Genomic DNA, 25366 nt, shown 5'->3' with positions numbered 1-25366 from the left:
TGCGCTGACCTAAACTATTTATTTATTTATCGTGGTTTTTTTTTTATATAATAAATCTGTTACAAAATAGGACTCACTGTCATTGCAGAAAAAAGAGTAAACGGAAACTACATCTACTGGGATTCTACTGGGAGCATGCTCTAATATGGTGCTCCTTTGGCATTTTTACAGTTAAATATACACTAGGGTAGCACGATTTGACAAGGTAGCACAACTCGACAGAACACGGAGCTTTTATTTTATATTCCATTTCACCTTAAATGCTGCAGCCTCTGGTGTCTGTTGCACCATTTAAGGTGGAACTGGAAAGTTAACTAGATACCTTGTTAATGAGATAAACTACTAGTTTTTTATGACTATTATGATTAAAAAAAAGAATCAGGACACCCCACCCTTAGACGGGCACGTGGTAGGGCCAATGGGTGAAATGGGATTGGACCATAGAGTGTCAAAATTTCACTAGAAACAGTTCACTTACATCTTATTCTAAAAAAGAAAATATCAAATCAGGATTACATTGTTTTGTATTATATTTTATTGTTTTACTGCAGTGCTGCATTTAATGAGGAGTGTATCTTATTATATACAGGTCAATTTACAGGCAGGTAATACTAGAACCGTTGGCACAGACATGACTCAAGTCTGTGATAACAGTATTCACTTCAAACAAAGAAAAGAGCATTTAGCCAGTAAGCAAAGAGCATTTACAAAAAGCAAACAGCCTGAAGAGCCAATAGGTAACACAGTTTCTGTATCTCATTTTACATCACCAGTGTTTTATAACAGTGTTATATGAAATATTAGTATTAGAGTTATGATACTGAAATAGACATTAATGTTCATTAAAGACATTACACTGTGATTCACTGTGATCAATCATGAGCTAACAAAAGGCACAACAGGCATTACATGATAAATACTGTGAATACAGACTTTCTCCAGAAAGCAAAATGTATTGTGCTATATAGTGAAAATATCTGAATACCTTTAAGAATATTTTGCTTTGTATGACCACAGCTGTACTCACTATTGATTATCTACAGCACTAAAAAAATTAACTAAAAAAGAGCAAATACTAATGTTTTAAACATCTCCTAGAGGGTTATAGGCTGGAGGTGTAACAATGCACTCTGTTCACGATTCAATTCACGATTTCATCACAATATTTGGAACACTTTTGAAGAATCGTTTTGTTTCTTAAGTGTATAAGCAATGAACAATACATTTAAATGCTTATAAATGCTCCCTGTACTATTCTAATAATAAACAAACTACTGTGCTGTTCACTTTCTCAATTTATCACTTGTTTATTGTAGAAATGAAAGTATTTTCGTCTAAGGGAACAGTAACAAAGGAAATAGAATTAATTACTCTACTTACATAGGTTTTTGTGATTTGTTATTAAAGTTTTTGGTGATATTTTTATTTAATTTGACTGCATTTAAAATTCAAACATGTTACTCTCACTCCACTATATTATTGGAAATCTTTCATTCCTTTTGGTTTGTGAGGGCTGGGTGGAGGCTGGGTCTGTCATCTCTCCCGGCCCACGAGTCAAAGCCTAGAGAGCCAAAACTTGTGCAGCGATTAAAGTGTGCCCCGCCCATCTCCCCCTTAGCAGAGAGAAAAAAAAAGAAAAGAAAAAACGCTAGTGTGATGGGCTTCAGTCAAAAATGACTGACATATCCTCCTGAATTACGCCCACTGGTTCTTTGGCCTGCACTAGCGGGATTGTGACCTCTGGTGTTCAAACAATGCAACTGCATAACATTTCATAAACAGAACATGTAACATGGGAGTACCGTATTTTTTGCACCTGTAAGGAACAGGGGTGTCACCATGTTTTTTTTTACTTCTAATTTAGCAGGTCTTGCTGCTGGGTGGTGGGGTGGTAACTAAGATAAATAAAGCTAAGCTAAGTAAACAGAACTGTAATTCTTAAAAAAATCATTATTTTAAAGTCAAATGAGTGCTGGATGTTAATCTACACAGATTTCTCTTCTGAAAACAGTAAGCTTAGATTTCCAGATTTTCTTTAAGGCTGGGTCAGCAGCATTAGCATTAGCACTTGTGCTAGTAAGCGTTGCCTAACAATGCTACTCTAAGGAACCGGTAAGCCAGAGTGTTCCAGTAAGCCAGGGCATTAACAGATAGCGGTTTGTTCCACGTAGCTTGTTTTAACACGGAAAACATGCATCACGCATCAGAAAGGTGAAAGAGCTAGCGCAGTTAGCGGCTAATGCTAATGCTGCTCCAGCAGTGCTAGCCCGGGTTAGCAGCAGGCTACAGGCCGATAATACTCACCTCTGAACAGCAAAAGAGCTAGCACTTAGCGCATTTAGTGGCTAATGCTAATTCTGTTCCATCAGCGCTAGCCAGAGTTAGCAGCAGGCTACATGTCGATAATACTCATCTATGAACGTCGAAAAAGCTACAGCTTAGCCTGCTTAGTGGCTAATGCTAATACTGCTCCAGTATACTGCTCGGTGCTGGAGAACTAAACTGAATCTCCTGTATAACGCTGTACTTCAGCGGAGTGGCTTCACTGCTCCTTGCAACCTGACTGGGAAAATGTATACATAAGGAGCACCAGATTATAAGGTGCACTGACAATTTTTGGGAAATTGAAAGGATTTTAAGTGCGCCTTCAAGTTAGAAAAATACGGTATGTTCCCAAATGCACATTGCCAATTTTTTCCATGGTGCATGATGCATCATGCGACAATGCTTTGTTACACCTCTAGTATAGGCATATAAAAGTCACAATTGGAGGTGGTTTGAAAATCAGTGACAAGTGAATTTGTATAGATGTGTCTCAGTCTGGCTGCTCACATCAGATTTTAAAAGTACCTTTTGCTTTAATTGCAACAAAATAAACAACAATCACATGAAATCCAGAGTGATTTCAAATCTGCCATCAAATCTGATTTGTCTACAGTCTGAACACAGCCTTAAATAGAAGAGTTTCTGAACACTAAATATTTAAAAACCTATACATTCTATATAGTTAACTTTGTCAATTTACATTCTTAATATGTATCAAAATTAAAGCAACAACATGAGTGATGCACCACATTATTACAAGAGAAAAATGGATGTAACAGTAGAAATAGACGCCTGTGCAAAAAGTTTGAACTGGTACTTAGTTTCAAACACGCTAATGTTACTAATAAATGCAAATAATGAATGAAAGCCAATGCCTGTCAATTAGCATTATGCAAATGAGATCAGGCTAATTGGATCAGGCGTGAGCAAAGCAGAATGAGTTTTTCCTTTTGCACTTTGATGGTGAGTACATCATAAAAGAGGCTGTATTTCTTACTCTGCATGAAGAACACCAACACTGCTTCTAAAAAAATAAACCACATAACTGCACATTCAAGTTATTTAGGCCTCGTTCACACAGACGCAGATATACACAAAAATGTAGCCTTTTCTCTCATTGTTGTGGTCTACTTACGTACCACCATATTTCTTCAGGGTGGCGATTTTTGACAACTCTGTTATCTTATTTTCACTGTTTTCATGTGGATGGGCAGAACAGCCTTTACAACTAGGTCTGTTTTGGCAGTTATGCTTGATATTGAAAATATACAGTATTATATGTCAAATATTCACCCCCAGCTAAGCTGTTGTGTTCTCTCAAGCATGGTTGAGCTGTTTTTGTGTCCTCCGGTGGATGGACAAATTTTCCTAAACACTTTGGTTTTTGAGAGAAAAAAAACTACATTTTCATACGTAAACCGATACATCTGGACGAAGCCTTAGTAAGTAGTTATAGAGCCCTGTTTCCAAAAAGTATATCAAAGTTTTTCCCACATTTCGCAGGCAAAAGGCATACATCATAAGTGACTAGCTATAACTAGACATCAAATTTATTTTTGATTATTCATTAGTGAGCGTACAATGGTGAGTATTTCTCTTCTTGAGGTAAGCACACACAACATTTCACAGCAAATCAGTAAACAAAATGCGAAAGAAGCTTTTGTAACAACCAGCAGCTCTAAATATATTATATATAACGTCTACTCTGTAAAAAATAGAGTTGTTCTCCTGCAGCATAACTTAACTGTATCTGACCCACGCTTCCTGAGTGATGATCATGTCACATGATTAAAATGTACACACTGAAATGTGCAGAAGAGTTTTCATTTCACAGTCTAGAAGTTGTGTAATCACATTCATGCCACACACACACACACACACCACACACATACACACAGGTTTGTTTTTCTATTTCATTTTTCATATGTTTGAGTTGAAACACTGAATCAGACTCCGTTTGTGTTTTACTTGGTTTCTGCTATAATTAACTGTACATATGTGGAAAATGCTTGCATGACAATAAGATGGACAGAAACCTGTTCTAGCATCCACACAAGGAGGGTATAAACAGAAAGCATCACAAACACTTCAGGGAATTTTAGTTTTTTCACCCAAAAGTACTGAGTCATGGCTAATTAGAGAGAGAAAGAAAGGTTGAATTAATTAGACTGTATCTAAGCAGTGCCAGACAACCAATACCCTAATTCATACCATATTATAAAAAAAAATAAAAAATTTTCCTCTTTGCTTTTGCCACGGTTCCACAACAATGCATCATTTTCAGTAACTCTGTTTTTGCAATTTTTTTGTGTGGATGAGCAAAAAAGGTCTTTTTCAGTTTTTAATGCTGAACTCCTAATAATATTACCTAGAAGATGGTTGTTCTATCTACTGAGTTTCCGTTTTGATTACAGAAAGCTTTTTTGTTGTTACAAAATGTGCTTTAGTTGTGTGCTATATTTAGGTCTGTTTTGGCAGTTATACTCTACATTGATGAATCTGACCAAGCTTTGTTAGGTATAAGCACTCCTGCCAGGCTGTCATTTCCTCAAAAGCATTTGTCAGGTTTTTTTTTTGTTGCATACTTGTGTGAATATTAAGATTTTAGCCATAATTGTACATCTTGAGTGATCTGATTATTAATTGGAAATCTGTACATGGGGTCCAGTGCATCTTGAAGCACTCTTCGTGTCCTGTTGATGGTTGTGTTCTGCGGGCTCAATAGTCCACCTAATCAACTGCATCATCGCAGCAGATTCTCTGAGTGCTGTAGTTCTTTGTCCCCTCACTTGTTTAAATATGAGTTGCGTTTGCATTTCATGTGATCTACATGTTTTAACAACCTAAGAAGAGTTTGTCTAACTCCAGTCTAATGCCTATTTAGTATTCTTACTCCAGTCATGAAATCAGATTAGATGATCTCTGGAGATGCATCTTACTAATACCAAACAAAAACAGGGACCAGTGATAATCTATAGCCACATATGACAGTTTAGGCTCAATCCCAGTTCAGCTGCAATAGCTGCTAAACAGTAACTTGAAGGCTAAAATTCTACGTACTGATATTAAGTAGTAGCCCAGAGTAGTAACCAGTATGAAAACTGTAAAATGTTGTACAGAAGAAATGGATAGAAAATAATACTGGATCGGATAAAGAGTAGGAATGAGTATTTTTATCTCATTTCTCAACCCTCAGTGCTACCACCCACTTCTCTGATCAACCAGTCGCCATCATCGTGAGGCACAGCACTGCAGATAGGCTCAGAAAGGCTCTGTCTGAAATGTAACTGTTTATTCAGACAGGATTCTGAGGCAGGAAGGCATCCAGTCATGTCTGGATCAAAGTTCAGTTATCTAGCCTTCTGATTTAGTTGATGAAAATGCGAACAGATAACAATAACACAATAACACATCTAAAAAAAAAAAACCTTGTATCTAGCAGTGAACTGTCAATATCTTGGCAACATCAGGACATGTTGTTGCTCTCTGATACAACATTCTGATACAGAGACCTTCACCAGTACACTGCATTAGTATGGGAGATAGGGAGATACGTCTAGTTCAGACAAGATCCCCCACAGTTTGAATTCTGAAAAAGAAAAAACACCCCCTGACATTTACATGCAGGGTATTCTGACTTTTTTAAAAAGCTTTATAGCCTTAGGAATAGCAAGGGAGTCTATAAAACTGTAGGACCAAAATGCATTTCACTTTTATTTGTCTTAAAGGAGAATTCTGGTGTTAAATGGACTTGGGGTGTAGTGAAACATGATAACGACATTTACAAACCTTTGCAGAATAGCCTCAATTCAGTGCTTTTATCCATTGCTTCTTACAATGCTAGAATTGGGAGCATAGCGTTGCTAATGCAAAAAAAAATCACTATTTTTACCCCATTAACAGTTTCAAAGTACATTATTAGTAGAATTCTGAGGCACTGAAAACTTTGAATGCACAGGTAGTTTATTAAAAAACACTGTTTTTATTTACAGTATCTTGAGCAGGTTCTCCAGGTGCCGCCATCTTGAAATTACATCACAATTAGTCGACTGACGAGCACAAATGAAACTACAGTGGATAAATCATATCAATTCTTGAATTAGTTTTGAGTTTAGAGTTGGCAAATATTTATTATGTATGATAATATTACATATTTCCACATCATTTATTTTGCAAAATGCAAAATCTATTAATTCGTACTCGTCAGTAGGGGTGGGCAATATTGTATCGTATACAATATATCTTGACACAGAAATATCGTGATATTAAAAATCCATATTGTGATAATAGGGCTGTTCTGTCTTAAAAGTAGTCTATTATTTATTCTATTGTTTAACAAGTGTACTTGTTGTATAATTGTTTTAGTTTGCAGTTTATATAAATGCACTAAATGTTTTGCTGCATTATATTATTTTATGCTATATTATTTATTTTGCTCTTATACTATATTCCTGAAATGAATTAATTATTTTTCTGTTTTCCTATATACGCCAAGCATATCGTTATCGCAAAAATACCCTGAAATATTGTGATATTATTTTAGAGCCATATCGCCCACCCCTACTCGTCAGTCGAATTATTGTGACTTAATTTCAACATGGTGGCACCTGGAGAACTACCTCAAGGTTCTGTCTGTATAAACAGTACAGTACCTGTGCACTTCCAAACTGTTCAGTGCCTTGTTTTAATAACTAGAGCCCTCGGAATTCTACCAATGAAGTGTGAATCTACTTTCAGCTTGATAATGGTGTAAAAAGAGTAATTTCTTTGCACTGGCTGCACTATGCCCCTATTGTTAGCATTGTCGACCTATTGGGAGCAAGAAGGTGGGCTATTAAACAAAGGTTCCACCTGATTATCATGTTTCACTTTACCCCAAATCCATTTCACACCAGATTTCTCCTTTAACTCTTTGGCAAATAATGAGCCACTCCCTCTCTCACTGCTAAAAGGCACCACTTCTCTTTTGTGACACTGAAGGCCATTGCACACAGAGTTGGGACATAAAAATAATGAATATGATTGTGACATAGTGAAAACAGCCCTCCACCTCTGACATTTTTTTTATCTTAGGTTCCTTACTGTAAATGGGGCCAGACAAACTCAAAAATGTCCATTCTCTCAGTTTATCTTTCAGCTTTCTGCTCCTTTTTCCACTGTCTTTAGTTTTCTCCTATAGCTTTATAAAACGATTAGATAAAGAGGCATGTAATATAATCCATTCCCCAGCCTTTCAGCTCTGCTCTGGAATATACAGTCAAACGTTTGGACACACCTCTTCTCTTTCAGTGTTTTTCTTTATTTCTTTATTTAATTTATTTTCTACATTGTAGATTAATATTTAAGACATGAAAACGATTAAGGGGCATGTGGAATCATGTAGTTTGGCCTCCACAATCCCCTGACCTAAACCCAACTGAGATGGGTGATGTGGGATGAGCTGGAGCACAGCAAAAACTGTGCAAAAAACTGTGAAAAAAAAGAACAACTGTTGTTCAGCACCTCCAGGTTTTCTGTTTAACATTTTCTGTTTACTTAACACTTCTGCATGAGTTTAATGTCTTTAATATTAAATTTACAATATAAAACATCATAAAAACACACTGAATAAGGAGAGGAGTATCCCATTTTTGACTGGTAATGTATTTTCTTTGAACTCCTCCAAACTGCCTTCAGACTCATTTGTTTGGTCCGCAGCTCTACTACTCACTGGAGCTCAGCACTGATTGGTCAGCCTGATTTTAACGTGTCGCACACTGCAGAAAGTCGAACAAGGTCTGATTAAAACATTTATGCAGCTTTGATCTGCATCTGATATATACCTTAGTTTTTACATATCGAGAAATCGAATGTGGTGTGAAAGAGCATTGAGGCTGAATTTCACTTCTAAAACAGCAAAGATGAACACTAATTATAATATTATCCAGCATATGTTAAAAAATGCACAATTAGGCACAGTGTTGCCAAACGAAGTAAGGTACTGGATGTAATACTGAAGATCTTTCATCTTATCACACCATTTTCTCCCAATTTATCTAGGCCAAGTCCCACCCATTTAGCCTCAAGGAGGGTGAAGACTAGCACATACCTCCTCCGATACATGTAAAGTCAGCCACCATCTCTTTTCGAACTGCTGCTGATGCAGCATTGCCAACAGCATCACAGCGCGCTCGGAGGAAAGCGCAGCGACTCGGTTCTGATACATCAGCTCACAGACACCCTGTGCTGATCAACAGGAAAAGAGCATGATCTACCCACCCAGAGAGAGCAAGGCCTATTTGTGCTCTTTCAGGGCTCTGGTAGCTGATGGCAAGCTACTATTTTTGGGTCTTGCTCCAGTTTCAACACTGGAAGTTGTACTATCAACCAAACAGTGATGGCTGCAGATTCACCCAATGTATAGTTTGGATCTCATGCAGTTTTGTGGAAGTAATGAAAGGCACTCCTCTGCTGCCATCTTGAATGTATTTTGATTATCAAACACCTTAAATTTGTGCTTTACAAAGTTGTGGACGTCTGGTTGTTTCTTCCTCAATTCCATTAGGAAGAGCTACTGCTAGCAACATGATATACGCTATGTGAATGCCCGCTGTTTGTGTGGGCTGTGGAGAAGTGGTGGCAAGAAGGACGACGTGCTGCTCTGTCTCGCCTTTGACCTCGGTATTCAACCAACCTTGTCCACCCTCACGTCCCACAACACGGCCATCTGTTTGAGTCTGGGTTTGATGTTAATATACTCGACTGAAAAGGGCTTTCTTAAGCTAGCTTGCCAAGTAGGGCTCAACATTTTTCAGTTTAACACAACCAACACCATGTTTGAAAGCAGTGTAGGGGTAGTTTGTTTCATTTTAATACTTACCCCACCTACACTTCCTTCAGCATACCATGAGCACACATGGTCCATATACAGAGTTTCAGTGGTGGAATAACAAAATGAAACAAATGAAACTGGGGTCTCTGTGAGCATCTGCAAGCTACCAATACCCCTAAACTCCTTTTCTGCCTCTTTACACAATAAGTGCCTCTAAGCAGAAGTGTAAATCAGCCTCTTCAGATGGCGGTGGTGATCTGCGTTAGTCCCAGATCGTTCGAGTCCTCCTGACCATGGTAGGAGGACAGCTCCACGGCTAGTCATACAGGCCTGCCGTGGCCACCATCTCCCCCTCGACCCTCTGCCGGACACGTGTGCTCTCGGAGGGTGCTCCTGACCCGCAGCATGCCTGGTCCGTTGGCTGGGCTGCGGCCCGGGCAACAGAAGTCCCGGAAGCAGCGCTTGAAGTTCTCGTCCAGGAAGGCGTAGAGGATAGGGTTAAGGCTGCTGTTGGTGTAGCCCAGAGCCACGCAGAAGAAATAGGCGCCCATCACTGCAGTGGTTTCTGGGACTCCAGGCGCCAAAGCTTTGACCAGGATGAAGATGTGGATGGGAGTCCAGCAGACCACGAACACAGCCACCACCACCAGCACCAAGCGAGTGATGCGCCGCAGGTTGCGGTCCTTCTCGCGTGAGCCCGACAGAAGCCGGACACTCTTCAGTCGCATCACCATCAGAGTGTAGCAGACGGTGATGATGATTAGGGGTGCCACGAAGCCGAAGATGAAGACACAAATCTTCATCAATGTGTCCCAGTACATGTAGGGGTCGGGGAACTGGAGTGCACACTCGGTGGTGCCTGAGGAACATATGGGACAAGGTTATTACTCACCAGGGGCTCTTAGAGCAGACTGTGCAGTGCAAGCTTGTGAAGAACATTATAATAATGTACTGTGGAGACATCAAGCAAAGCTGAAATAAATTAAAATCTGTTTATGTGAATCTTATATTAAAAAAAATGTTTATTTAAAAATAAGAAATGTTCTTTCCCCCTACTCTTACATGGCACAAAAATAAGTAAATAATAAAAAATAATAATCTGTTTTTGGTAGATATTTAGATTCTTTGTTGTAACAATGCTTATTGGCAATAAATCTTAAGTCGTTGGAATGCCTGTTAATTTCCCTTTTAAACAGGGGCATATTTGTAAGGAACATGCATTTGTGAAAAGAGCAGCAGAGCTGACCCAACAGATTCTTCTGTCATTCACACGTTTAGTGTTTGACAATCTTTTTGTGGTTTCTTGTTCTTGGAACGCCCACTTCATGACTTGTCTCTGATATCCCCTATTGTATGGAACTTGGCCTTCGGTTTGGAGATACTGCTACTAGGCCTCACTCCAAATAATGCTGCAAATAGTTTTTTACTGAACACCAGTTTGAAGTTGCCATATCTCACAGGCCCCATCCAGATCAGATAAACATAAATTGCCAACACCGACTGACCATGGGCCCACATGGTTCCCAACAGATACCCCCACACCAAGCACCTGGGGACACAAAACTCAATAGAAACATAAAAAAAAAATCTGTTTTGGCAATGGCAGACAAGATTTGGTACATTTTTTGTAGGCGCAACCTACATTCTACATTCATTCACAGCTCATCCAACAAATGCTTGTACCATACAAATGTAGCTTTCCAACGGTATAAGATCTACTGCCAAAAAGCATTGATACACACAAACTGTCTTTGTTCTGTTATTTAGACAAGATACATTATATTTGCTTAATTAGTTTTGCACTGGAGCTAATGTATGCAAGTCAAGCTCCCTGTACTACATCTAAACAACACATGCCATTGCAACGCTTTTATTCAGGAACTCCTAGGCTTTGTAGCTAAAATGTGTATCTGCATCTGGACGAGGTCAAAGATTTAGAGAAATATTTTGATTGCACTTTAAATGACAAATGTATGTGGACTCATAGCCAAGAGCACAGTCATACCATTTTCATTGACAGTAGCCATATTAAAACTGTGCTTAAAGTCTAACTGTGTTATAAAGTCTGAGATCCAAGCTAAAAAGATGTGATTTTAGGTGTGCGATGATTTAGAAATTTGATTTATTTAGTTTGTACAATACTAGCTGGTGTTCGTTAGGTCTGTCACAATAATTATTCAATAAAAACTTATTTTCATTTTTGCAGTGATTTAATCCTGTACACACTGGTGCCATGAATTTAATGTTTATTGATTTGTCTAGTAATATCTTTGTGAAAATACGACGCAGCTGAGATACTCTTCTGCCCCTCGTCATGGCTAACTGGTGGATTTGTGTGTCTGCCACCCGTTTCTCATCTGTAATTGGTGGATTTGTGAGTCTGCCATCCGCCTCTTATCTGTAATTGGTGGATTTGTGCATCTGTCTGTGAAGTAAAGAATCAGGCACTGGGGCTCAGAGCAAATCCCAACCCTATTTATGGCCTAATAAATCCCAATGTGAGTCATATATGTTCTTCAAAACATACGTGCAATCAAAAGGACAGACTCTGCAGATTCAGGAAATACCAGAAAAATAGTTGTTTTTATTATTGCAAATATATAAATAGAAACATTAAGAATTATGGAGATTTAATCTGGATACAATGAATTTCCACATTTTTGTTGGGTTACGGTGAAGGCAGGCAAATAAAAGGAAACAGAACATATATATTGGTGTACTGGGACTTACAATACAAGTTCTAACTGGTGGTGTATCATATTTAGAGAGCAGTATTGTGTAATATATATTTATTACACAATACCTTAGCTGTGTCTGTTATTAGTTTGGGAGCTTCTAATACATATTCTATACAGCATGCATTGTATAGCTTCAAATAGCTAGTAAAAGATATTGGGTACCATTGTTGGTCTGGGTGCTTCCCAGCACCATGGCAGGAATTCCAGCTGCAGAGGACAGAACCCAGATGAGGATGTTGATGATCTTTGCTTTGACGGGTGTGCGGAAATCCAGCGCCTTGACTGGGTGACACACAGCCACGTAGCGGTCCACGCTCATCATGGTGAGGGTGAAGATGCTGGTGAACATGTTGTAGTAGTCGATGGAGATGAAGACCTTGCAGACCACCTCTCCGAAAGGCCAGGAGTTCAGCAAGTAGTCCGCACTCTGAAAGGGCATGGCGGTGGTCACCAGGGCGTCCGCCACAGCCAGGTTAAAGATGTATATATTGGTGGCAGTTTTCATCTTAGTGTATCTACCAAGAAATTGTTAAAAAGCCGATTACATGTGTTCTAGAGTTGTATGATATACACTCACCATCAAAAAATAATGCCAAAAAATGTCAGATTGCAATGCAATTCTGAAAGAAGATAAAAGTTATGAGAAACAATAAATAGTTCAATAGATTAGACTGATATGAGCAATATCCAGATATATCGGCATGAAGTTGTAGTGATTTCTAATCATGTTACACTATACTATTACTGTATTTTTGGGACTATGAGGCAAAAGTCAAACAAGCTCTAAATGTTACATCAGGAGAGAAATCTACACAGATTTCTCTCCTGGAAACTATTTATTTGGGTAAGTAAAGCACGTCAGTTTCTTTACAGTAAGCTTAGAATTCCAGTATTTTGTAAGGGTTAGCGCTAGCTGCGGTTAGCAACATAGCCAGCCCTGGTTAGCAGCGCAAGCCAGCTGCAGTAAGCAGCATAGCCAGGCGCGGTTAGCGAAGCTAGCGAGCCTTAGTTAGCTGCACTAGCCAGCTGCAGTTAGCAGCAGAGCCAGCTGCGGTTAGAAGCACTAGCCAGCCCCAGTTAACAGTGATTTCCAGCCCCGGTTAGCAGCGCTAACTCTCTTATACTCTGTAATTCATCGGAGTAGCTTTACTGCTTCTTACAACCTGATCAGTAGAATTATAAGAGGCACTGGATTATAAGGTGCACTGAAGATTTTTGGTAAAATTAAAGGACTTTAGGTGCGTCTTATAGTCAGAAAAATATGGTATTATAACAAACTATTTTCCAAAACAGAACTCTGCTTCAAGGCCTTTTTTCTTCTGTCATTTTCATTTATTTATGTTTGTAGAGAATTGTAGAAAACCAATGGCCATAAAGAATACATCAATTGCACCCAGTGACTGTATATAAGCATCGGTTAGCGCAATATCTCTCAAAGATGAAGCTACCACAGTGCAAGGACCTCTGCTTGCTGGTTGCAGTATGATGTATAGCTCCAACCATCCCCCCTAGATTTCAATGACAAAACAGCCCATGTTCCACTAAAGAGATTGATAGTATTTGCTGGAAAAGGCCATCTGCTGTTTTCTGTTTTCAAGGAGTAGCTTTGTTATCGCCGAGCTATCAGACAGCTAGTTAATAAATCATGTTATTTTTTGGTCATACAGCTCTGGAAAAAATAAAGAGACCAATTCAGTTTCTGAATCAGTTTCTATAATTTTGCTATTTATAGGTATATATTTGAGTAAAATAAGCATTGTTGTTTTATTCTATAAACTACGGACAACAGAGAATAAGAAATGGCTGAAATGTGGGTGCATGCTGCCTTTCTCGCAGCAGCTAATGGATTAAACTTGGCCTTTACTTAATAAACAAACAGTAATTGACTTTTATAAAATATTAAACTTACTGGACAAATTGGGTTTCCAGTCGAAAGAAAATCAACTGAGTTTTTCACATTCCCAAAAGCATCTTCGCTTCAAGAATATCTTAACATATAGAAAGAGTACTCATTAAACTTCGCTCCACCATCTAAGAATCATCCTGATCCTAAGGACCTTTTGGGAATCTTGCCCCTGCTTTGTTTTGGGTCATGTGGGTTGCGCTCTGAACTCTGTGCTGTGAGCAGAAGTGGAACACAGTCTGAGAGTCTACCAGTTCAGTCTACCAAGTAGGCAGGTCTGCTCCTGCCCCTGGCCCCACTACACAGTCTCTAGTTGCAAATGTGACAACATGGCAGACATTTTAGCTTTTTTTCTTTAGAACAGAATGGAATGAAGCCACAGCATCCATGCTTATATAAAATCATTGGTAGCATCCTTGAAATCACTCTGAATGTCACCAGCATTGCTTGGCTGTATATGAAGAGGGGTCATTCTGTTGGAAACAGCCTTCTCCTCTCTGATCTGCACTTTTAATGATTTTCCTGCTTTATCACAGCCAATGCTACTCACAATTTTTTGGCCAGTTTAGAGTATCCAATTCACCTGATGTCCATGTTTTTTAACTGTGGGAGGAAACTTCACCCAGAAAGGAACTTTAACCCAGGACCCCAGCGCTGTGGTTGTACAGTCATGAAGTACCTTATTTTTCACTTTAAGGTGCACTTAAAACCCTTTTATTTTCCAAAACAATTTCAGGGCACCTTATGTATGAATTTTACCAGTTAGGTATTAGGGACCAGTAAAACAGCATACAGGAGTTTTATCGAGTATTATCGACCTGTAGCCTGCTGCTAACCCCGGCCAGCACTGCTGGAGCAGCATGGGGATTAACTGCTAACAGCACTAGCTCTTTTGCTGTTCAGAGGTGAGTATATCGGACTGTAGCCTGTGCGTTCACCAAGTTAAAACAAGCTATGTGGGACGAGCCACTAGCTAATCGCCATGCCTTTACCAGAACACTCAGGGTTTCTCAGTGTAGTGCTGTCGAGCACCATTTACTAGCACTAAGAGCTGCTAACCACGTCTAGCGCTAGAGGATAGCTGCTAATGCTAATGCTGCTGCACCCAGCCTTAGTAGAAAGCTGGAAATCTAAACTTATTGTAAATAAACAAAAGCACTTCACTCACCTAAATAAACCGTTTTCAGGAGAGAAATCTGTTTAGATTAACTTTCATTTGATGTTTTTTTTTAAGAATTACAGTTTTGTTTTCTTAGTTTAGCTTTACTTAACTGAACTTAACGCCCCCTCCCCCAATCTAAATTAGAAGGAAAACATGGCGACACCCCTGTTCCTTACTAGTGTCGCTTAATGCGGCTTAAAATCCGGTGCACTTTATGTATTAAAATATACCAGAAAATATATTTATTGATAGTCCTCCCTATAAAACGGTGCACTTTATAGTGTGGAAAAACAAGCTTAACCATGCTTGTTGACAAGTATGACCAGCAAGACCAAGATGGCCTGTCATAGCCCAATTCAATTTTACAAACATTATTCTGGCCAAGAGCTTGAATACAGTATGTTTTTTTCCTCATGTTTTTTTTGGATATACAGCCTTTTTGATTCACACTGACCAGCTTAAAGCTCAAAGACAAACTTAGACCACCTGAAACCAGCTACAGCTCTGGAAATAAACAGGAGACCACTTAATGATGATGTTTTTCCTTGATTATACCAAATTGAAAAACTATGGAATATAATCAAGAGGAAGATAGATGAGCACAAGCCAGTGTGTAAGACTGGTGAAGGAGAACAAAACTGTGATGGAAAAACACCAAATATTGATTTAAAACTTTATGAATATGAATTTATTTGATTATTTTGTCCATTTCTCATTTTTCGCAAATAAATGCTCTAAATTACAATATTTTTATTTGGGATAAATGTTGTCAGTAGTTTATAGAATAAAACATCAATGTTCATTTTACTCAAACATATACCTATAAATAGTTAAATCAGAGAAACTGATTCAGATTTTTTTTGAGCTGTACAAGCAAAAGCTGGTCCTAGGCTGGATATGTTTTTTATTTCAGCAGGGCAGTGATTCCCACAGTCACAAGGGGGCGACAAAACACCTGCTGCAGTCTGTGCTCTTGAACCCTTGACCAAAGCATCTCTCTTTTTTATATGTATACCTCTAACACAATTTAGCTGAAGGAGATGCAGCAGCTGCAGCCTAGTTTTAAACTGGTCTGCGACCAGTATAGCTCAATTACAGCTCGATCCAGGTGGGGTGTCGTGCCAAAAATGGGCTGAGGAAGGAGCAGAGCTGAGGGATAACACTGTTTTAGTTACTGTACAGGACGAGCTCTCTCACCTGATGATCACATACATGACCAGGCAGTTCCCCACCAGACCCACCACGAACACCACCGAGTACACGGCGGTGATGACGGGGATGATGGGGGACAGCGGCTCGGGGTCCTCGGTCCAGCTCTCGTTCACGGAGTAGTTGTAGGGGTCCGAGAAGCCAGACTGCCAGGGGAAGTTCACCCCACAGTCCTCAGCATGAGAAGAAGGACATTTATCCTCCTTAAAGATCTGCACCACGTTACTGTCCATCTCTCCTGAGACAAAAACACCAGTTTAATACATTTAAAATTGTATTTTAATTGTATTTTCTCCATATATTTGTAAATGTACTGCAAAATCAGTGTTTAAATGTTTAAATGAGTGGAAATAATATGTTTTTAAAGCATTCAGACCTACACAGACACCGCACAGTGAAGCTAAAGCTATAAAAACGAAAAAAGAACATACTAGGTTAATATAGCTGTTAGCTAATTTTAAAAGTATGTGGCAGATACTATACTACTGTTAGCATTATTTCTTTACGAAAAAAATCACGAAAAACGAATTTCCCACCATGTCCATACAGTTAAAATGATATTTTCTCCATATGCTCCAAAATATACCACAATAATAGTGTTTAAATGTTTAAATTAATTTAAATAATATATTTTGAAAGCACACAGACACTGCACAATGAAGCTAAAGCTAGCAAAACAAGAAAATACTTAGACTAAATTAGCTAGTTAGCTATTTATATTAAGTCTATAGGCAGATACTACTACTGTTAGCCTTTTTTACGTCCAAAACAAGGCAAATTTAAGCTAAACGTAAAAAAAACGCTCAAATACTCACCGTTTATCAAGTTGCTGAATGACTAAAGGAAAAACTGAGCAGATAAAACTCTCACAGCCCGAAGAAAACACGGCTCCAGAGCGCGGTGGTTGATTTCTCCGCCCCGCACAGACTCTCAACTCTCAGCCTCCCTCCTCCGCTCCTCCACACGCGCTCTCTGACTCCCTCCACCCGTATTCCGCCACAGCCCGCCCCCGAGACCCTCTGATTGGCTAGGTCTCACTCAGACCCTGCGCGCTGATTGGTTACGAGAGGCTAATAGCCGCGCCCCTCTTTAATTTCAGTTCACAGTCTGAACCGAACTGGTTCCTAAAGATTAAGAGTCCAGTCAGCGCCATGTTGTTTATGCCCATATTTGGGCTTCCGCGTCTAAGCTGAATTTCTATATGGCCGGAAAGAGTGGGCTTTTCAAAAACCCATTCTGTGGTAAATAAATATGTTCAGAACCCTATAGGTTTAATTCTGTGTACATGTTTCTCCTAAACATCACTGGATCCTCTAAATTACAAGAGCGTTTAAGGCTACGTTCACATTACCAGGGTAAATCTGATTTTTCGCTCAATGTGGTTTAGATCTGATTCTTTTTCAAATCAGATTTAAGTCACTTTCATATGTGGTCATAAATCGGATACGTATCCAAACCATGGACATGTGACTTAAATGTGAACAGTCAAATCAGAATTCATGTGTCTTTTTGCTTTTACGCATTCGCTACATTGCTTCTCTCTCGTATCCACACATCTCTGGGTGCAGCTCAGCTGTGCAGCTATAGCTGCAAAAACAGCAAAAGCAAACCATCTGGTCTTTTTTTTACCTCCTCGACCTGAGCATGTAGTTCAGACAAGCTGTGTACTCTTCATTCTAGCAAACCATTTGCCTTTATGAAGCAAAGAGTCACTTACATTTGGGAATGTGAACCGTCAAAATCTGAGCAAAAGCAGATTTGAGCAATGCAGCTTGCAATGTAAACGTAGCCTAAGAAACCTGAGCTTGGGATGCACACAACAAGATTCAAGATTTTTATTATCACAGTGAACAGGTGTACATGTGGGTGAAAAACTTGGGTGCAGATCTTGAATCTTGTATCTTGAGTGTGAGTTTAGATTTAAACTCACAAAATGTCAGAGGAAGTGAAAAGACGAAGCCATACAACAAGTAGCTCAAGCCATTATACTGTCTTTTCTTGGTCTTGCTGCTGAACTGTGCTACATTCACTGCTGAACTACCACAAGATGAAGAAGCTGTTGATGGCTCAGATTCAGAGTTATCTGATTTTACAGTCTTTTTTTAAAAAAAAAGAAAAAAACACTGGTTAAGTGAGGCTACAGTGTGCAGTGTGTCCCAATTTAGGGGCTGCATCCTTCTGAGGCTGCATTCGAACACAGATTGCATCATCAACTGCGTAACTAGTACACAGTGTCATTTCATTTTTTTATGTGGACTACCTCTGTCCACCGCATCCTGTATCCTGCCCCTGAAAATATAGCCATTTCTTTGCATGGATAACACTATGCCCCTACCGCTAGCATTACAAGCCTGTTTGGAGCATCGGCTTAAAAACGCTGTATTTTGCAATGCTGGGGGTGAACAGAGGTTGGCTATGTGGCAAAAGTTGATGCTCATTATCATGTTTCACTACACCCCAAGTCCATTTCACATCGGATTTCTCCTTTAAAATTTTATATTTTTTGCTGAACATGGGCATTTGATGGCCCTGTCTGCTGCCTAACGTGTGCTGTCCCCTTTTAACTAAACCATTACATCAAGCTATCCTCTCCCAGCTAATGCATTACAGCGAGCTGTCCCCCGAGCTTACACATTAGGGTGATCTAGCCATGAAAGTAGGGCCGAATAGAGCTTCATTGCAGCTGCCCATCACTCCACAAATACTTACAATGAGCCTGCAGCACAAGCAGGCAGTCAGCCGGGGCAGAGACTGTTCATTAATTTCAAAGAGAAATAAGCCACACAATTGTTAGGTAAGGTGTTTCTCTAGATGCCACCTCTCCTTCTTTTACAGAGGGCACTTTCTCCCATTCACCAGGTCAACAGGTCTATGCCTATTAGGTCTGATGGCTTCCACCTTATTGGACAACTTAGAATGAGAAATTTGCAGTGCTGGGTTTCAGTGCTGTTCTGTCCTGTGTGTCACACTTAGCATCAAGTCAGGTTAAGAGTGGAATGTTTGGTGGCTCTGAAATAGTGGAAAGACCCTAAGTTTCGGTGTTGGTGCCATTGAGACATTGGAACATTGTGGTGTCAAATCCCACCAAGATGCCCCTGAAAATCCATCATTTCAATCTGCTGGTTGAAAACTTCAGACATTACACTGCAGGGTTTGCCAGCAGACTTCGTCTGAAGGTGGGATCTGTGGCAAGTCAGGTTGGGTCCGTAGCAAGTCATCAGATGGGATAAATGTAAGTAGACTTTCCTCAGTCGGGCTCAATAACATGGTCTGTGATGTAGGCATCTGTTTTTAATGCTATTTTTATTTTATATAAAGCTATGGCATGAGAATCACAACGTACAGTAGCAAATAAATCATACTGTGTTTTAAAAGGTTGCACAATTTACAATGTTATAATGATGCAGCTTGTCCGCATTACACACTAGACTTGCAGTGCATAGCCTTATTGCTGTTTTTTGTGTGTGTTTTTTTTTTGGAACATCGGCTATATGCTATGTATTAAAATGTTTGTTTGTTCTGAAAGTGTTTTATATTCTTAAACCTTGTTAATTATATAGAGTAGAATAAAGGGAAAGTCATGTAAATTATGTTATTGTTGTTGGCCTATTTGTGCAGTGACTGTGCATAGCCATATTGATGTTTTTTGTGTGTTTGGGCGTGGCTATAAGCTCAAGCAAAAATTTTTGGTTTGTTAAGAAAGTATTGTATATTATTAAATCATGTTAAATTATATTATATTAGAGGAAAGTCATTCAGACATCATTCTTGTAGCCTAATGCATTAATGTTTAGGCTTGAGGATCATTGATCATATTGGTCATGTTTTAATCGTTCAGAGATCTGTTCTTAATAAACATTTTTCTTAAAAAATAGGTCTATGCTTCTTCAGTGTTGCAACGCTAATTAACATCATTCTGAACAGATTTCACTTATTCAAACAGCTCAGTTTTAACGCTTAACTTACTAAAATAATTCCAGGTTTAAATTGGGTTCATGCTCATAATGACAGGTCAGTTTATGGGGCAGGTCAGTTTGGGCTCGGGAACAACTCATGTTAAACCAGGTATAATATGTCTCTATTAACTGGCTAAATAGGGAACATCTTTTCTCCTTGAGCTCAAATGGTCCCTGTCCTCTCTTCTTCTCACTTTTGGACAACTATGCAACATTGGGTATGGATGCAATCATGTCTCACATGTGGTTGTACATTCCTTTACACATGTTTCTGTCCTTAAGCTTTAAATCAGCAATCCCTGCAGAGGAAGAGAACATGGGTTGTGTCTCCTACTGGTTACCATGGACTGGCTGGGAGCACTTTGGCTAGCTGATTTTACTCAGCTCTTGTCACAGATGCTATGCCCACTCCCGATATGCAAGAGATTTGTTGTCTCAAGACCACAGGCAGATTTTTCACCCCCACCCAGACAGTCTGGCCATGTTTGTTTGGCTCATGAAAGGTTAAACATGAGTGTGATGGATCTGTTGCCAGAGGTGCCTGCGACCATTCAGTGCCCTTGTGCACACAGTTTGACAACAAGTGGCATGTGTTTGAGTTATGGTGTGAATGTAGAAGACTAATTTCCTTCCGCTGCTCAGTTTCATATGTGCTGTGTTTTTCACAAAGCCTGCTGGATGGAGCTAGAGCCTTTCTTCACAGTCAAGATATATTTGGCTGCTATTTTGGCATATCATATGGATTTTGACAGAACCATTGTTGGTAAACACCCTTGGATACAGTGCTGCTTAAAAGTTTGTGAACCCATTTTTATATATTTCAACATTTAATATATTTCTGAATAAATATGACCTAAAACACAATCAGATTTTCATACGTCCTAAAAGCAGACAAAGAGAACCTAGTTAAATACATGAGACAAATATACTATACGTGGTCATTTATTTTTTGGGTAAAATTGATCCAATATTACGTGTTTATGACTGATAAAAGTATGTGAACCTTTGCTTTCAGTCTCTGGTGTGACCCCCAACCCCCATTCCTCCATACAAAACAGCTTTAACTCAGCTTAAATTCTTTAGTAGAACGACTTTGGCTTGGAGTCGTTGTCTTGATGCACGACCCTGATATTTTCCTTTAGAATTAACTGATACAATTCAGAACTAATGGTTCCATCATTGAAAGCAAGCCGTTCTGGCCCAGATGCGGCAAAACAGGCCCAAACCATGACACTGCCAACACCATGTTTCACAGATGGGATAAGGTTCATATGCTAGAATGCAGTGCTTTCCTTTCTTCAAACATAACGCTTTTAATTTAAACCAAAAATGTATCTTTGAGTCTCATCTGTCTACAAAAAATTCTTCCAATAGCCTTGTGGCTTGTCAGAGTTCTTTTTGGAAAGCAGTAGCTTTCTCTTTGCAACCCTGCCATGCACACCATTGTTGTTTAGGGTTCTCCTGATGATGGACTCGTGAAAATTAACATTAGGCGATGTGAAAGAGCCTTCAGTTGCTTTGAAGTTACCCTGGAGTCCTTGGAGACCTCACCTTCTCCAGCTGTCTTGCTCTTGAAGTGATCTTTGTTGGTCATCCACTCCTGAGGAGGGTAACAATGGTCTTGAATTTCCTCTCGTTGTATACAACCTCTCTGACTGTGAATTGGTGGAGCCCAAACTCTTAAGAGATGGTTTTGTAACCTTTTCCAGCTTGATGAGCAACAACAGCTCTTTATCTGAGGTCCTCAGAAATCTCCTTTGTTCAGGCCATGATACACTTCCACAAACATTTGTTGTGAAGATCAGACTTTGATAGATCCTGTTCATCAAATTGATTGAAATCACCTGACACAAATTTTACCTTCAAATGAATAATAAATAAATGTATAATCTTGGTAGCTAATTCGTTTAACTGTGTTCTCTTTGTCTACTTTTACTTTTGAAAATCTGGTGATGACTAAGGACATATTTAAGCAGAAATATAGAAAAATCTAAGGTTTCACAAACTTTCATTCACCACTGTATGCCGCTCTACGAGCCTGTGTGAGTGCCCACACCGCTGTGCGTGTTTACACTTGTGCATTCATTGTGCATTCACAGTGCTCGGCAGACCAACAACAGCTACTTTTGTCTGTGACGCCAATCTACTACATAGGGAATGCGGCTATAGTAGAATAAGTTAGCCTTAAGCCTTTGGGTCCCTCATGGGACCTCTCCAAGGTCCTGAATGCATTCTTGCAGTCACTGTTCAAGCTGTTGGAGGGTGTGAAAATTAAGATCCTCTCTGTTAAGACTGTGCTGCTACTTACATCAGTGTCCACTAAGCATTTTAACAAGCTCCATACAGTAGCTGTGCACCCTGCATAATTGGGCTTTGATGCACATGAAGGTCACTTTGCTCACCAGCCCAACCTTTGTGCCATACATCAGTGACACTTTCTACAAACTATTCAAAAGCACTTTAACCACACTTGCTTAAGAGTATGCTGGAGAATGGATGTACTTGGAAGCAGACACAAATTAATAAGGGGAGGCAGAGACTCCTAAATCATGGTTATGGTTAGTCTGCTAAGTGAGATTACCAGCTGTGGTGCCTCTGATGGTTCTGTGGTCACACTGGGGGGTTTTCAGAGATGAACCTTAATTCAGGGTTTCTCAACCGGTGGGCTACGGACCTCCAGGGGGCTGCGAAGCACTCTCTAGGGGTCCGCAGGCTCATCCTCAGAGGGAGACAGTAGTCTGTAGTGAGCACTTTAAATCAGGGGTCTTGAAATCAAATTTTAGTGTTAGTGCGACCCACAAAAAAAGACACATCCTCTCCCCGTCCACCAGCGCAGCGCATCCTATTCATTTAAATAGAGAGAGCCGCTGCATGAGCGCAGCCCCACCCTACGGCAAAAAGTTCAGCAGAGCTGCGACTTTACAGACACATACGAGCCTCACACACACAGAACAGAACCTCTTTGGTGCGTTGATATCTTATCAGTGCTGCATTTTTGCGCGTCTCAGTAGAGCAGGGGTGTCCAAACTACGGCCCGTGGGCCATTTGCAGCCCGTTTCCTTTTTTAGAATGGCCTGCAAGGTATTTTAGAAATAAAATGAAAGTTGTCTCGCTATAAAGCAGGTTTTTATAATGCAAGATTTAAATTTTGAACGCTAGGTGTTGCTATGACAAACCCAATCTAAAACGCTCCTCATCTCCTTTCCTTCCTCCATGAAGCCTATGTTAATGTTCCTGAGCTTTTGAGAGAATATAGCAACTATGAAGAAATGTAAAATAGACACAAAATGCTAAAGATTTTAGGTATGTTGGGAAAATTACTATTTTTTTTCACAGAGTACAGGGGAAAGTGTATATGTTTAATATGTCAGGAATCAGTTGCCATAATGAAGGCGTATAATATTAATAGACATTTTGAAACGAAAAATCAATTAAAACATTTTAGTGTACACAACACTTTCTTAGATAGATAAAGATAGTAACTCATGTAAAATGATAGCAATCATAAAAATTTATTATTATAAATGGTATTTCATTATTTGTTTTATTACAGACTCTGTGGCACGGGACCACACATACTGTATATTTCTCCTTTTCCCCAACAAGAAAAGTTTGGGCAACCATGCAGTTGAGGATACTGACCTGCGTAGTTATGCTGTGAAGGTGCTCATTTAAGGGAACAGCAATGTTATTTTATCCTTTATTCTGTTTATTGTTGAGGTAAGTCTGGTTTTGCACTCAAGGACGCTTACAATTACATTCCACACACACTCATCACACACCGGTGAGAAGTGGCAGCCAATTGCACACAGCGTACTCTAAACCGGAAAGACCATCCACCTGGAGGTCTGCATCATGCACTGAGGAGTTGACCCAGCACAGAGAGCCAATCCATATCTGGGCATACAGTCACACACATTCACACAACATTTTCCTGGGCAATTTAGAATATCCAATTTACCTTGGCTCCGAGTGATCCCAGCGGGCTAAACGCTGCCACTATGAACAGGAGATCACTACGAATCCTGTTTATGTAGTTTGCCATCGGCTACTGGAGTCCTGAGAGAGTACAATTGGCCTTAGTCTCTCTGGGTGGGAAGATGGTGCTCTCTTCCCACATTACTCCAAAGGGTGATGTCGATCAGCACAAGGCGTCTGTGAGCTGATGTATCGAAACCGAGTCACTGCGCTTTCCTCCTAGCACGCTGTGATGCTACTCGGAAATGCTACATCAGCAGCAGCTCAAAAAAAAAAAAAAGGCGGTGGCTGACTTCACATGTATCGGAGGACCCATGAGCTAGTCTTCACCCTCCTGGTGTTGGGGCTTCACTAGTGATAGGATAAATCCTAATGAGTGGGTTTGGTAATTAGCTGTGTAAAATTAGGGGGAAAAAAGAGAATATCCAATTTACCCGATGTTTTATTGCAGCGTGCATGAAGAAGAAATGGACTCTGGCGATTGACTGTTGTCTAGGTTCATTTCAGTCTGTGGAACACCTGTTTTTCGCCACCAAAATACTGTAGCAGCACACCAGAAATTTACAGACCATCACACCCATCGGCAAAGATATATTCCTAAATATATTCCTCTGACACTATTTAAACAGCACAAGTGCAACACATGGATATATATTGTTGACAAGGTGTAAGACAGAAACAAGCATCGCAACACACCTTGCACAGGATGTAAGATAGGGCCCTTGTTGTCCCCATGTTGAAAGGGTTGACACTGATCCAGCGCTCAGCATAAATTGAACAGTTTGTGGAGGATGGAAAGATTTGTGGAGAGAAGTGGGAATAACTTGAGATTCATGAGCAGAAAATGAGTCTTCTTTCTCTAAATCCTGTCATATCGAATGTCAAGAATGGTCACAGCCATGGCGACGAGCACAAATGAGCAATAAGCATTGTGGCTTGAATGTGAATTTAAGCCGTGTTTCGTTATGCACTAAAGATGTGCATTAAGATAATACAAGTGTAGAGCTCACACCTAGCCTGAGTCTACTCAGAGACTTCTTCATGTATGTGAGAGTGCGCGCCCACCGCTGCATTGATTTAAACCTAGTCACAGCTAATGGATCCTATAAATACACTGTACATCACTACTAAATACCCAGACTGTTCCCACTCACAACCCAAATAATGTCATGATGACAGGTTGCTAAGAGACGTGGTGTTTTTCCGCCCAGTCTCCACTGTGTTAAGCCCGGTGCAGCAGCTTCTTAGAGCTCTGAGTTAGATGTTTAGATAGCTTTTGTCTTT

At 39.8% G+C, this 25366-nt stretch overlaps 1 protein-coding gene across 1 annotated transcript; it reads right to left on the bottom strand.

Moving 5' to 3' along the window:
- Nucleotides 1-8341: 8341 nt before the first annotated feature.
- Nucleotides 8342-17091, bottom strand: oprk1 (opioid receptor, kappa 1). Its single transcript, XM_015608572.3, has 4 exons — nucleotides 16964-17091; nucleotides 16137-16386; nucleotides 12037-12389; nucleotides 8342-9995 (listed from the first exon to the last, which is right to left on the bottom strand). The coding sequence occupies exons 2-4, from the start codon at nucleotides 16379-16381 to the stop codon at nucleotides 9457-9459; spliced, it is 1137 nt and encodes a 378-aa protein (XP_015464058.3). The 5' UTR covers nucleotides 16382-16386; nucleotides 16964-17091; the 3' UTR covers nucleotides 8342-9456.
- Nucleotides 17092-25366: the final 8275 nt, after the last annotated feature.

The sequence above is a fragment of the Astyanax mexicanus genome, chromosome 8 (assembly GCF_023375975.1).
Source record: "Astyanax mexicanus isolate ESR-SI-001 chromosome 8, AstMex3_surface, whole genome shotgun sequence".
Classification (NCBI taxonomy): Eukaryota; Metazoa; Chordata; class Actinopteri; order Characiformes; family Acestrorhamphidae; genus Astyanax; species Astyanax mexicanus.
This window is presented reverse-complemented; position numbering and strand designations above follow the sequence as displayed.

Bases quoted from the DNA above. Each gene is read 5' to 3' on its own strand.
- oprk1 (XM_015608572.3), bottom strand. From the start codon at position 16,381: ATGGACAGTAACGTGGTGCAGATCTTTAAGGAGGATAAATGTCCTTCT. The intron at 12,390-16,136 runs GTGAGAGAGCTC...ATTTCTTGGTAG, and splicing joins GTCATGTATGTGATCATCAG to ATACACTAAGATGAAAACTG. The intron at 9,996-12,036 runs GTACCCAATATC...TATGTTCCTCAG, and splicing joins AAGCACCCAGACCAACAATG to GCACCACCGAGTGTGCACTC.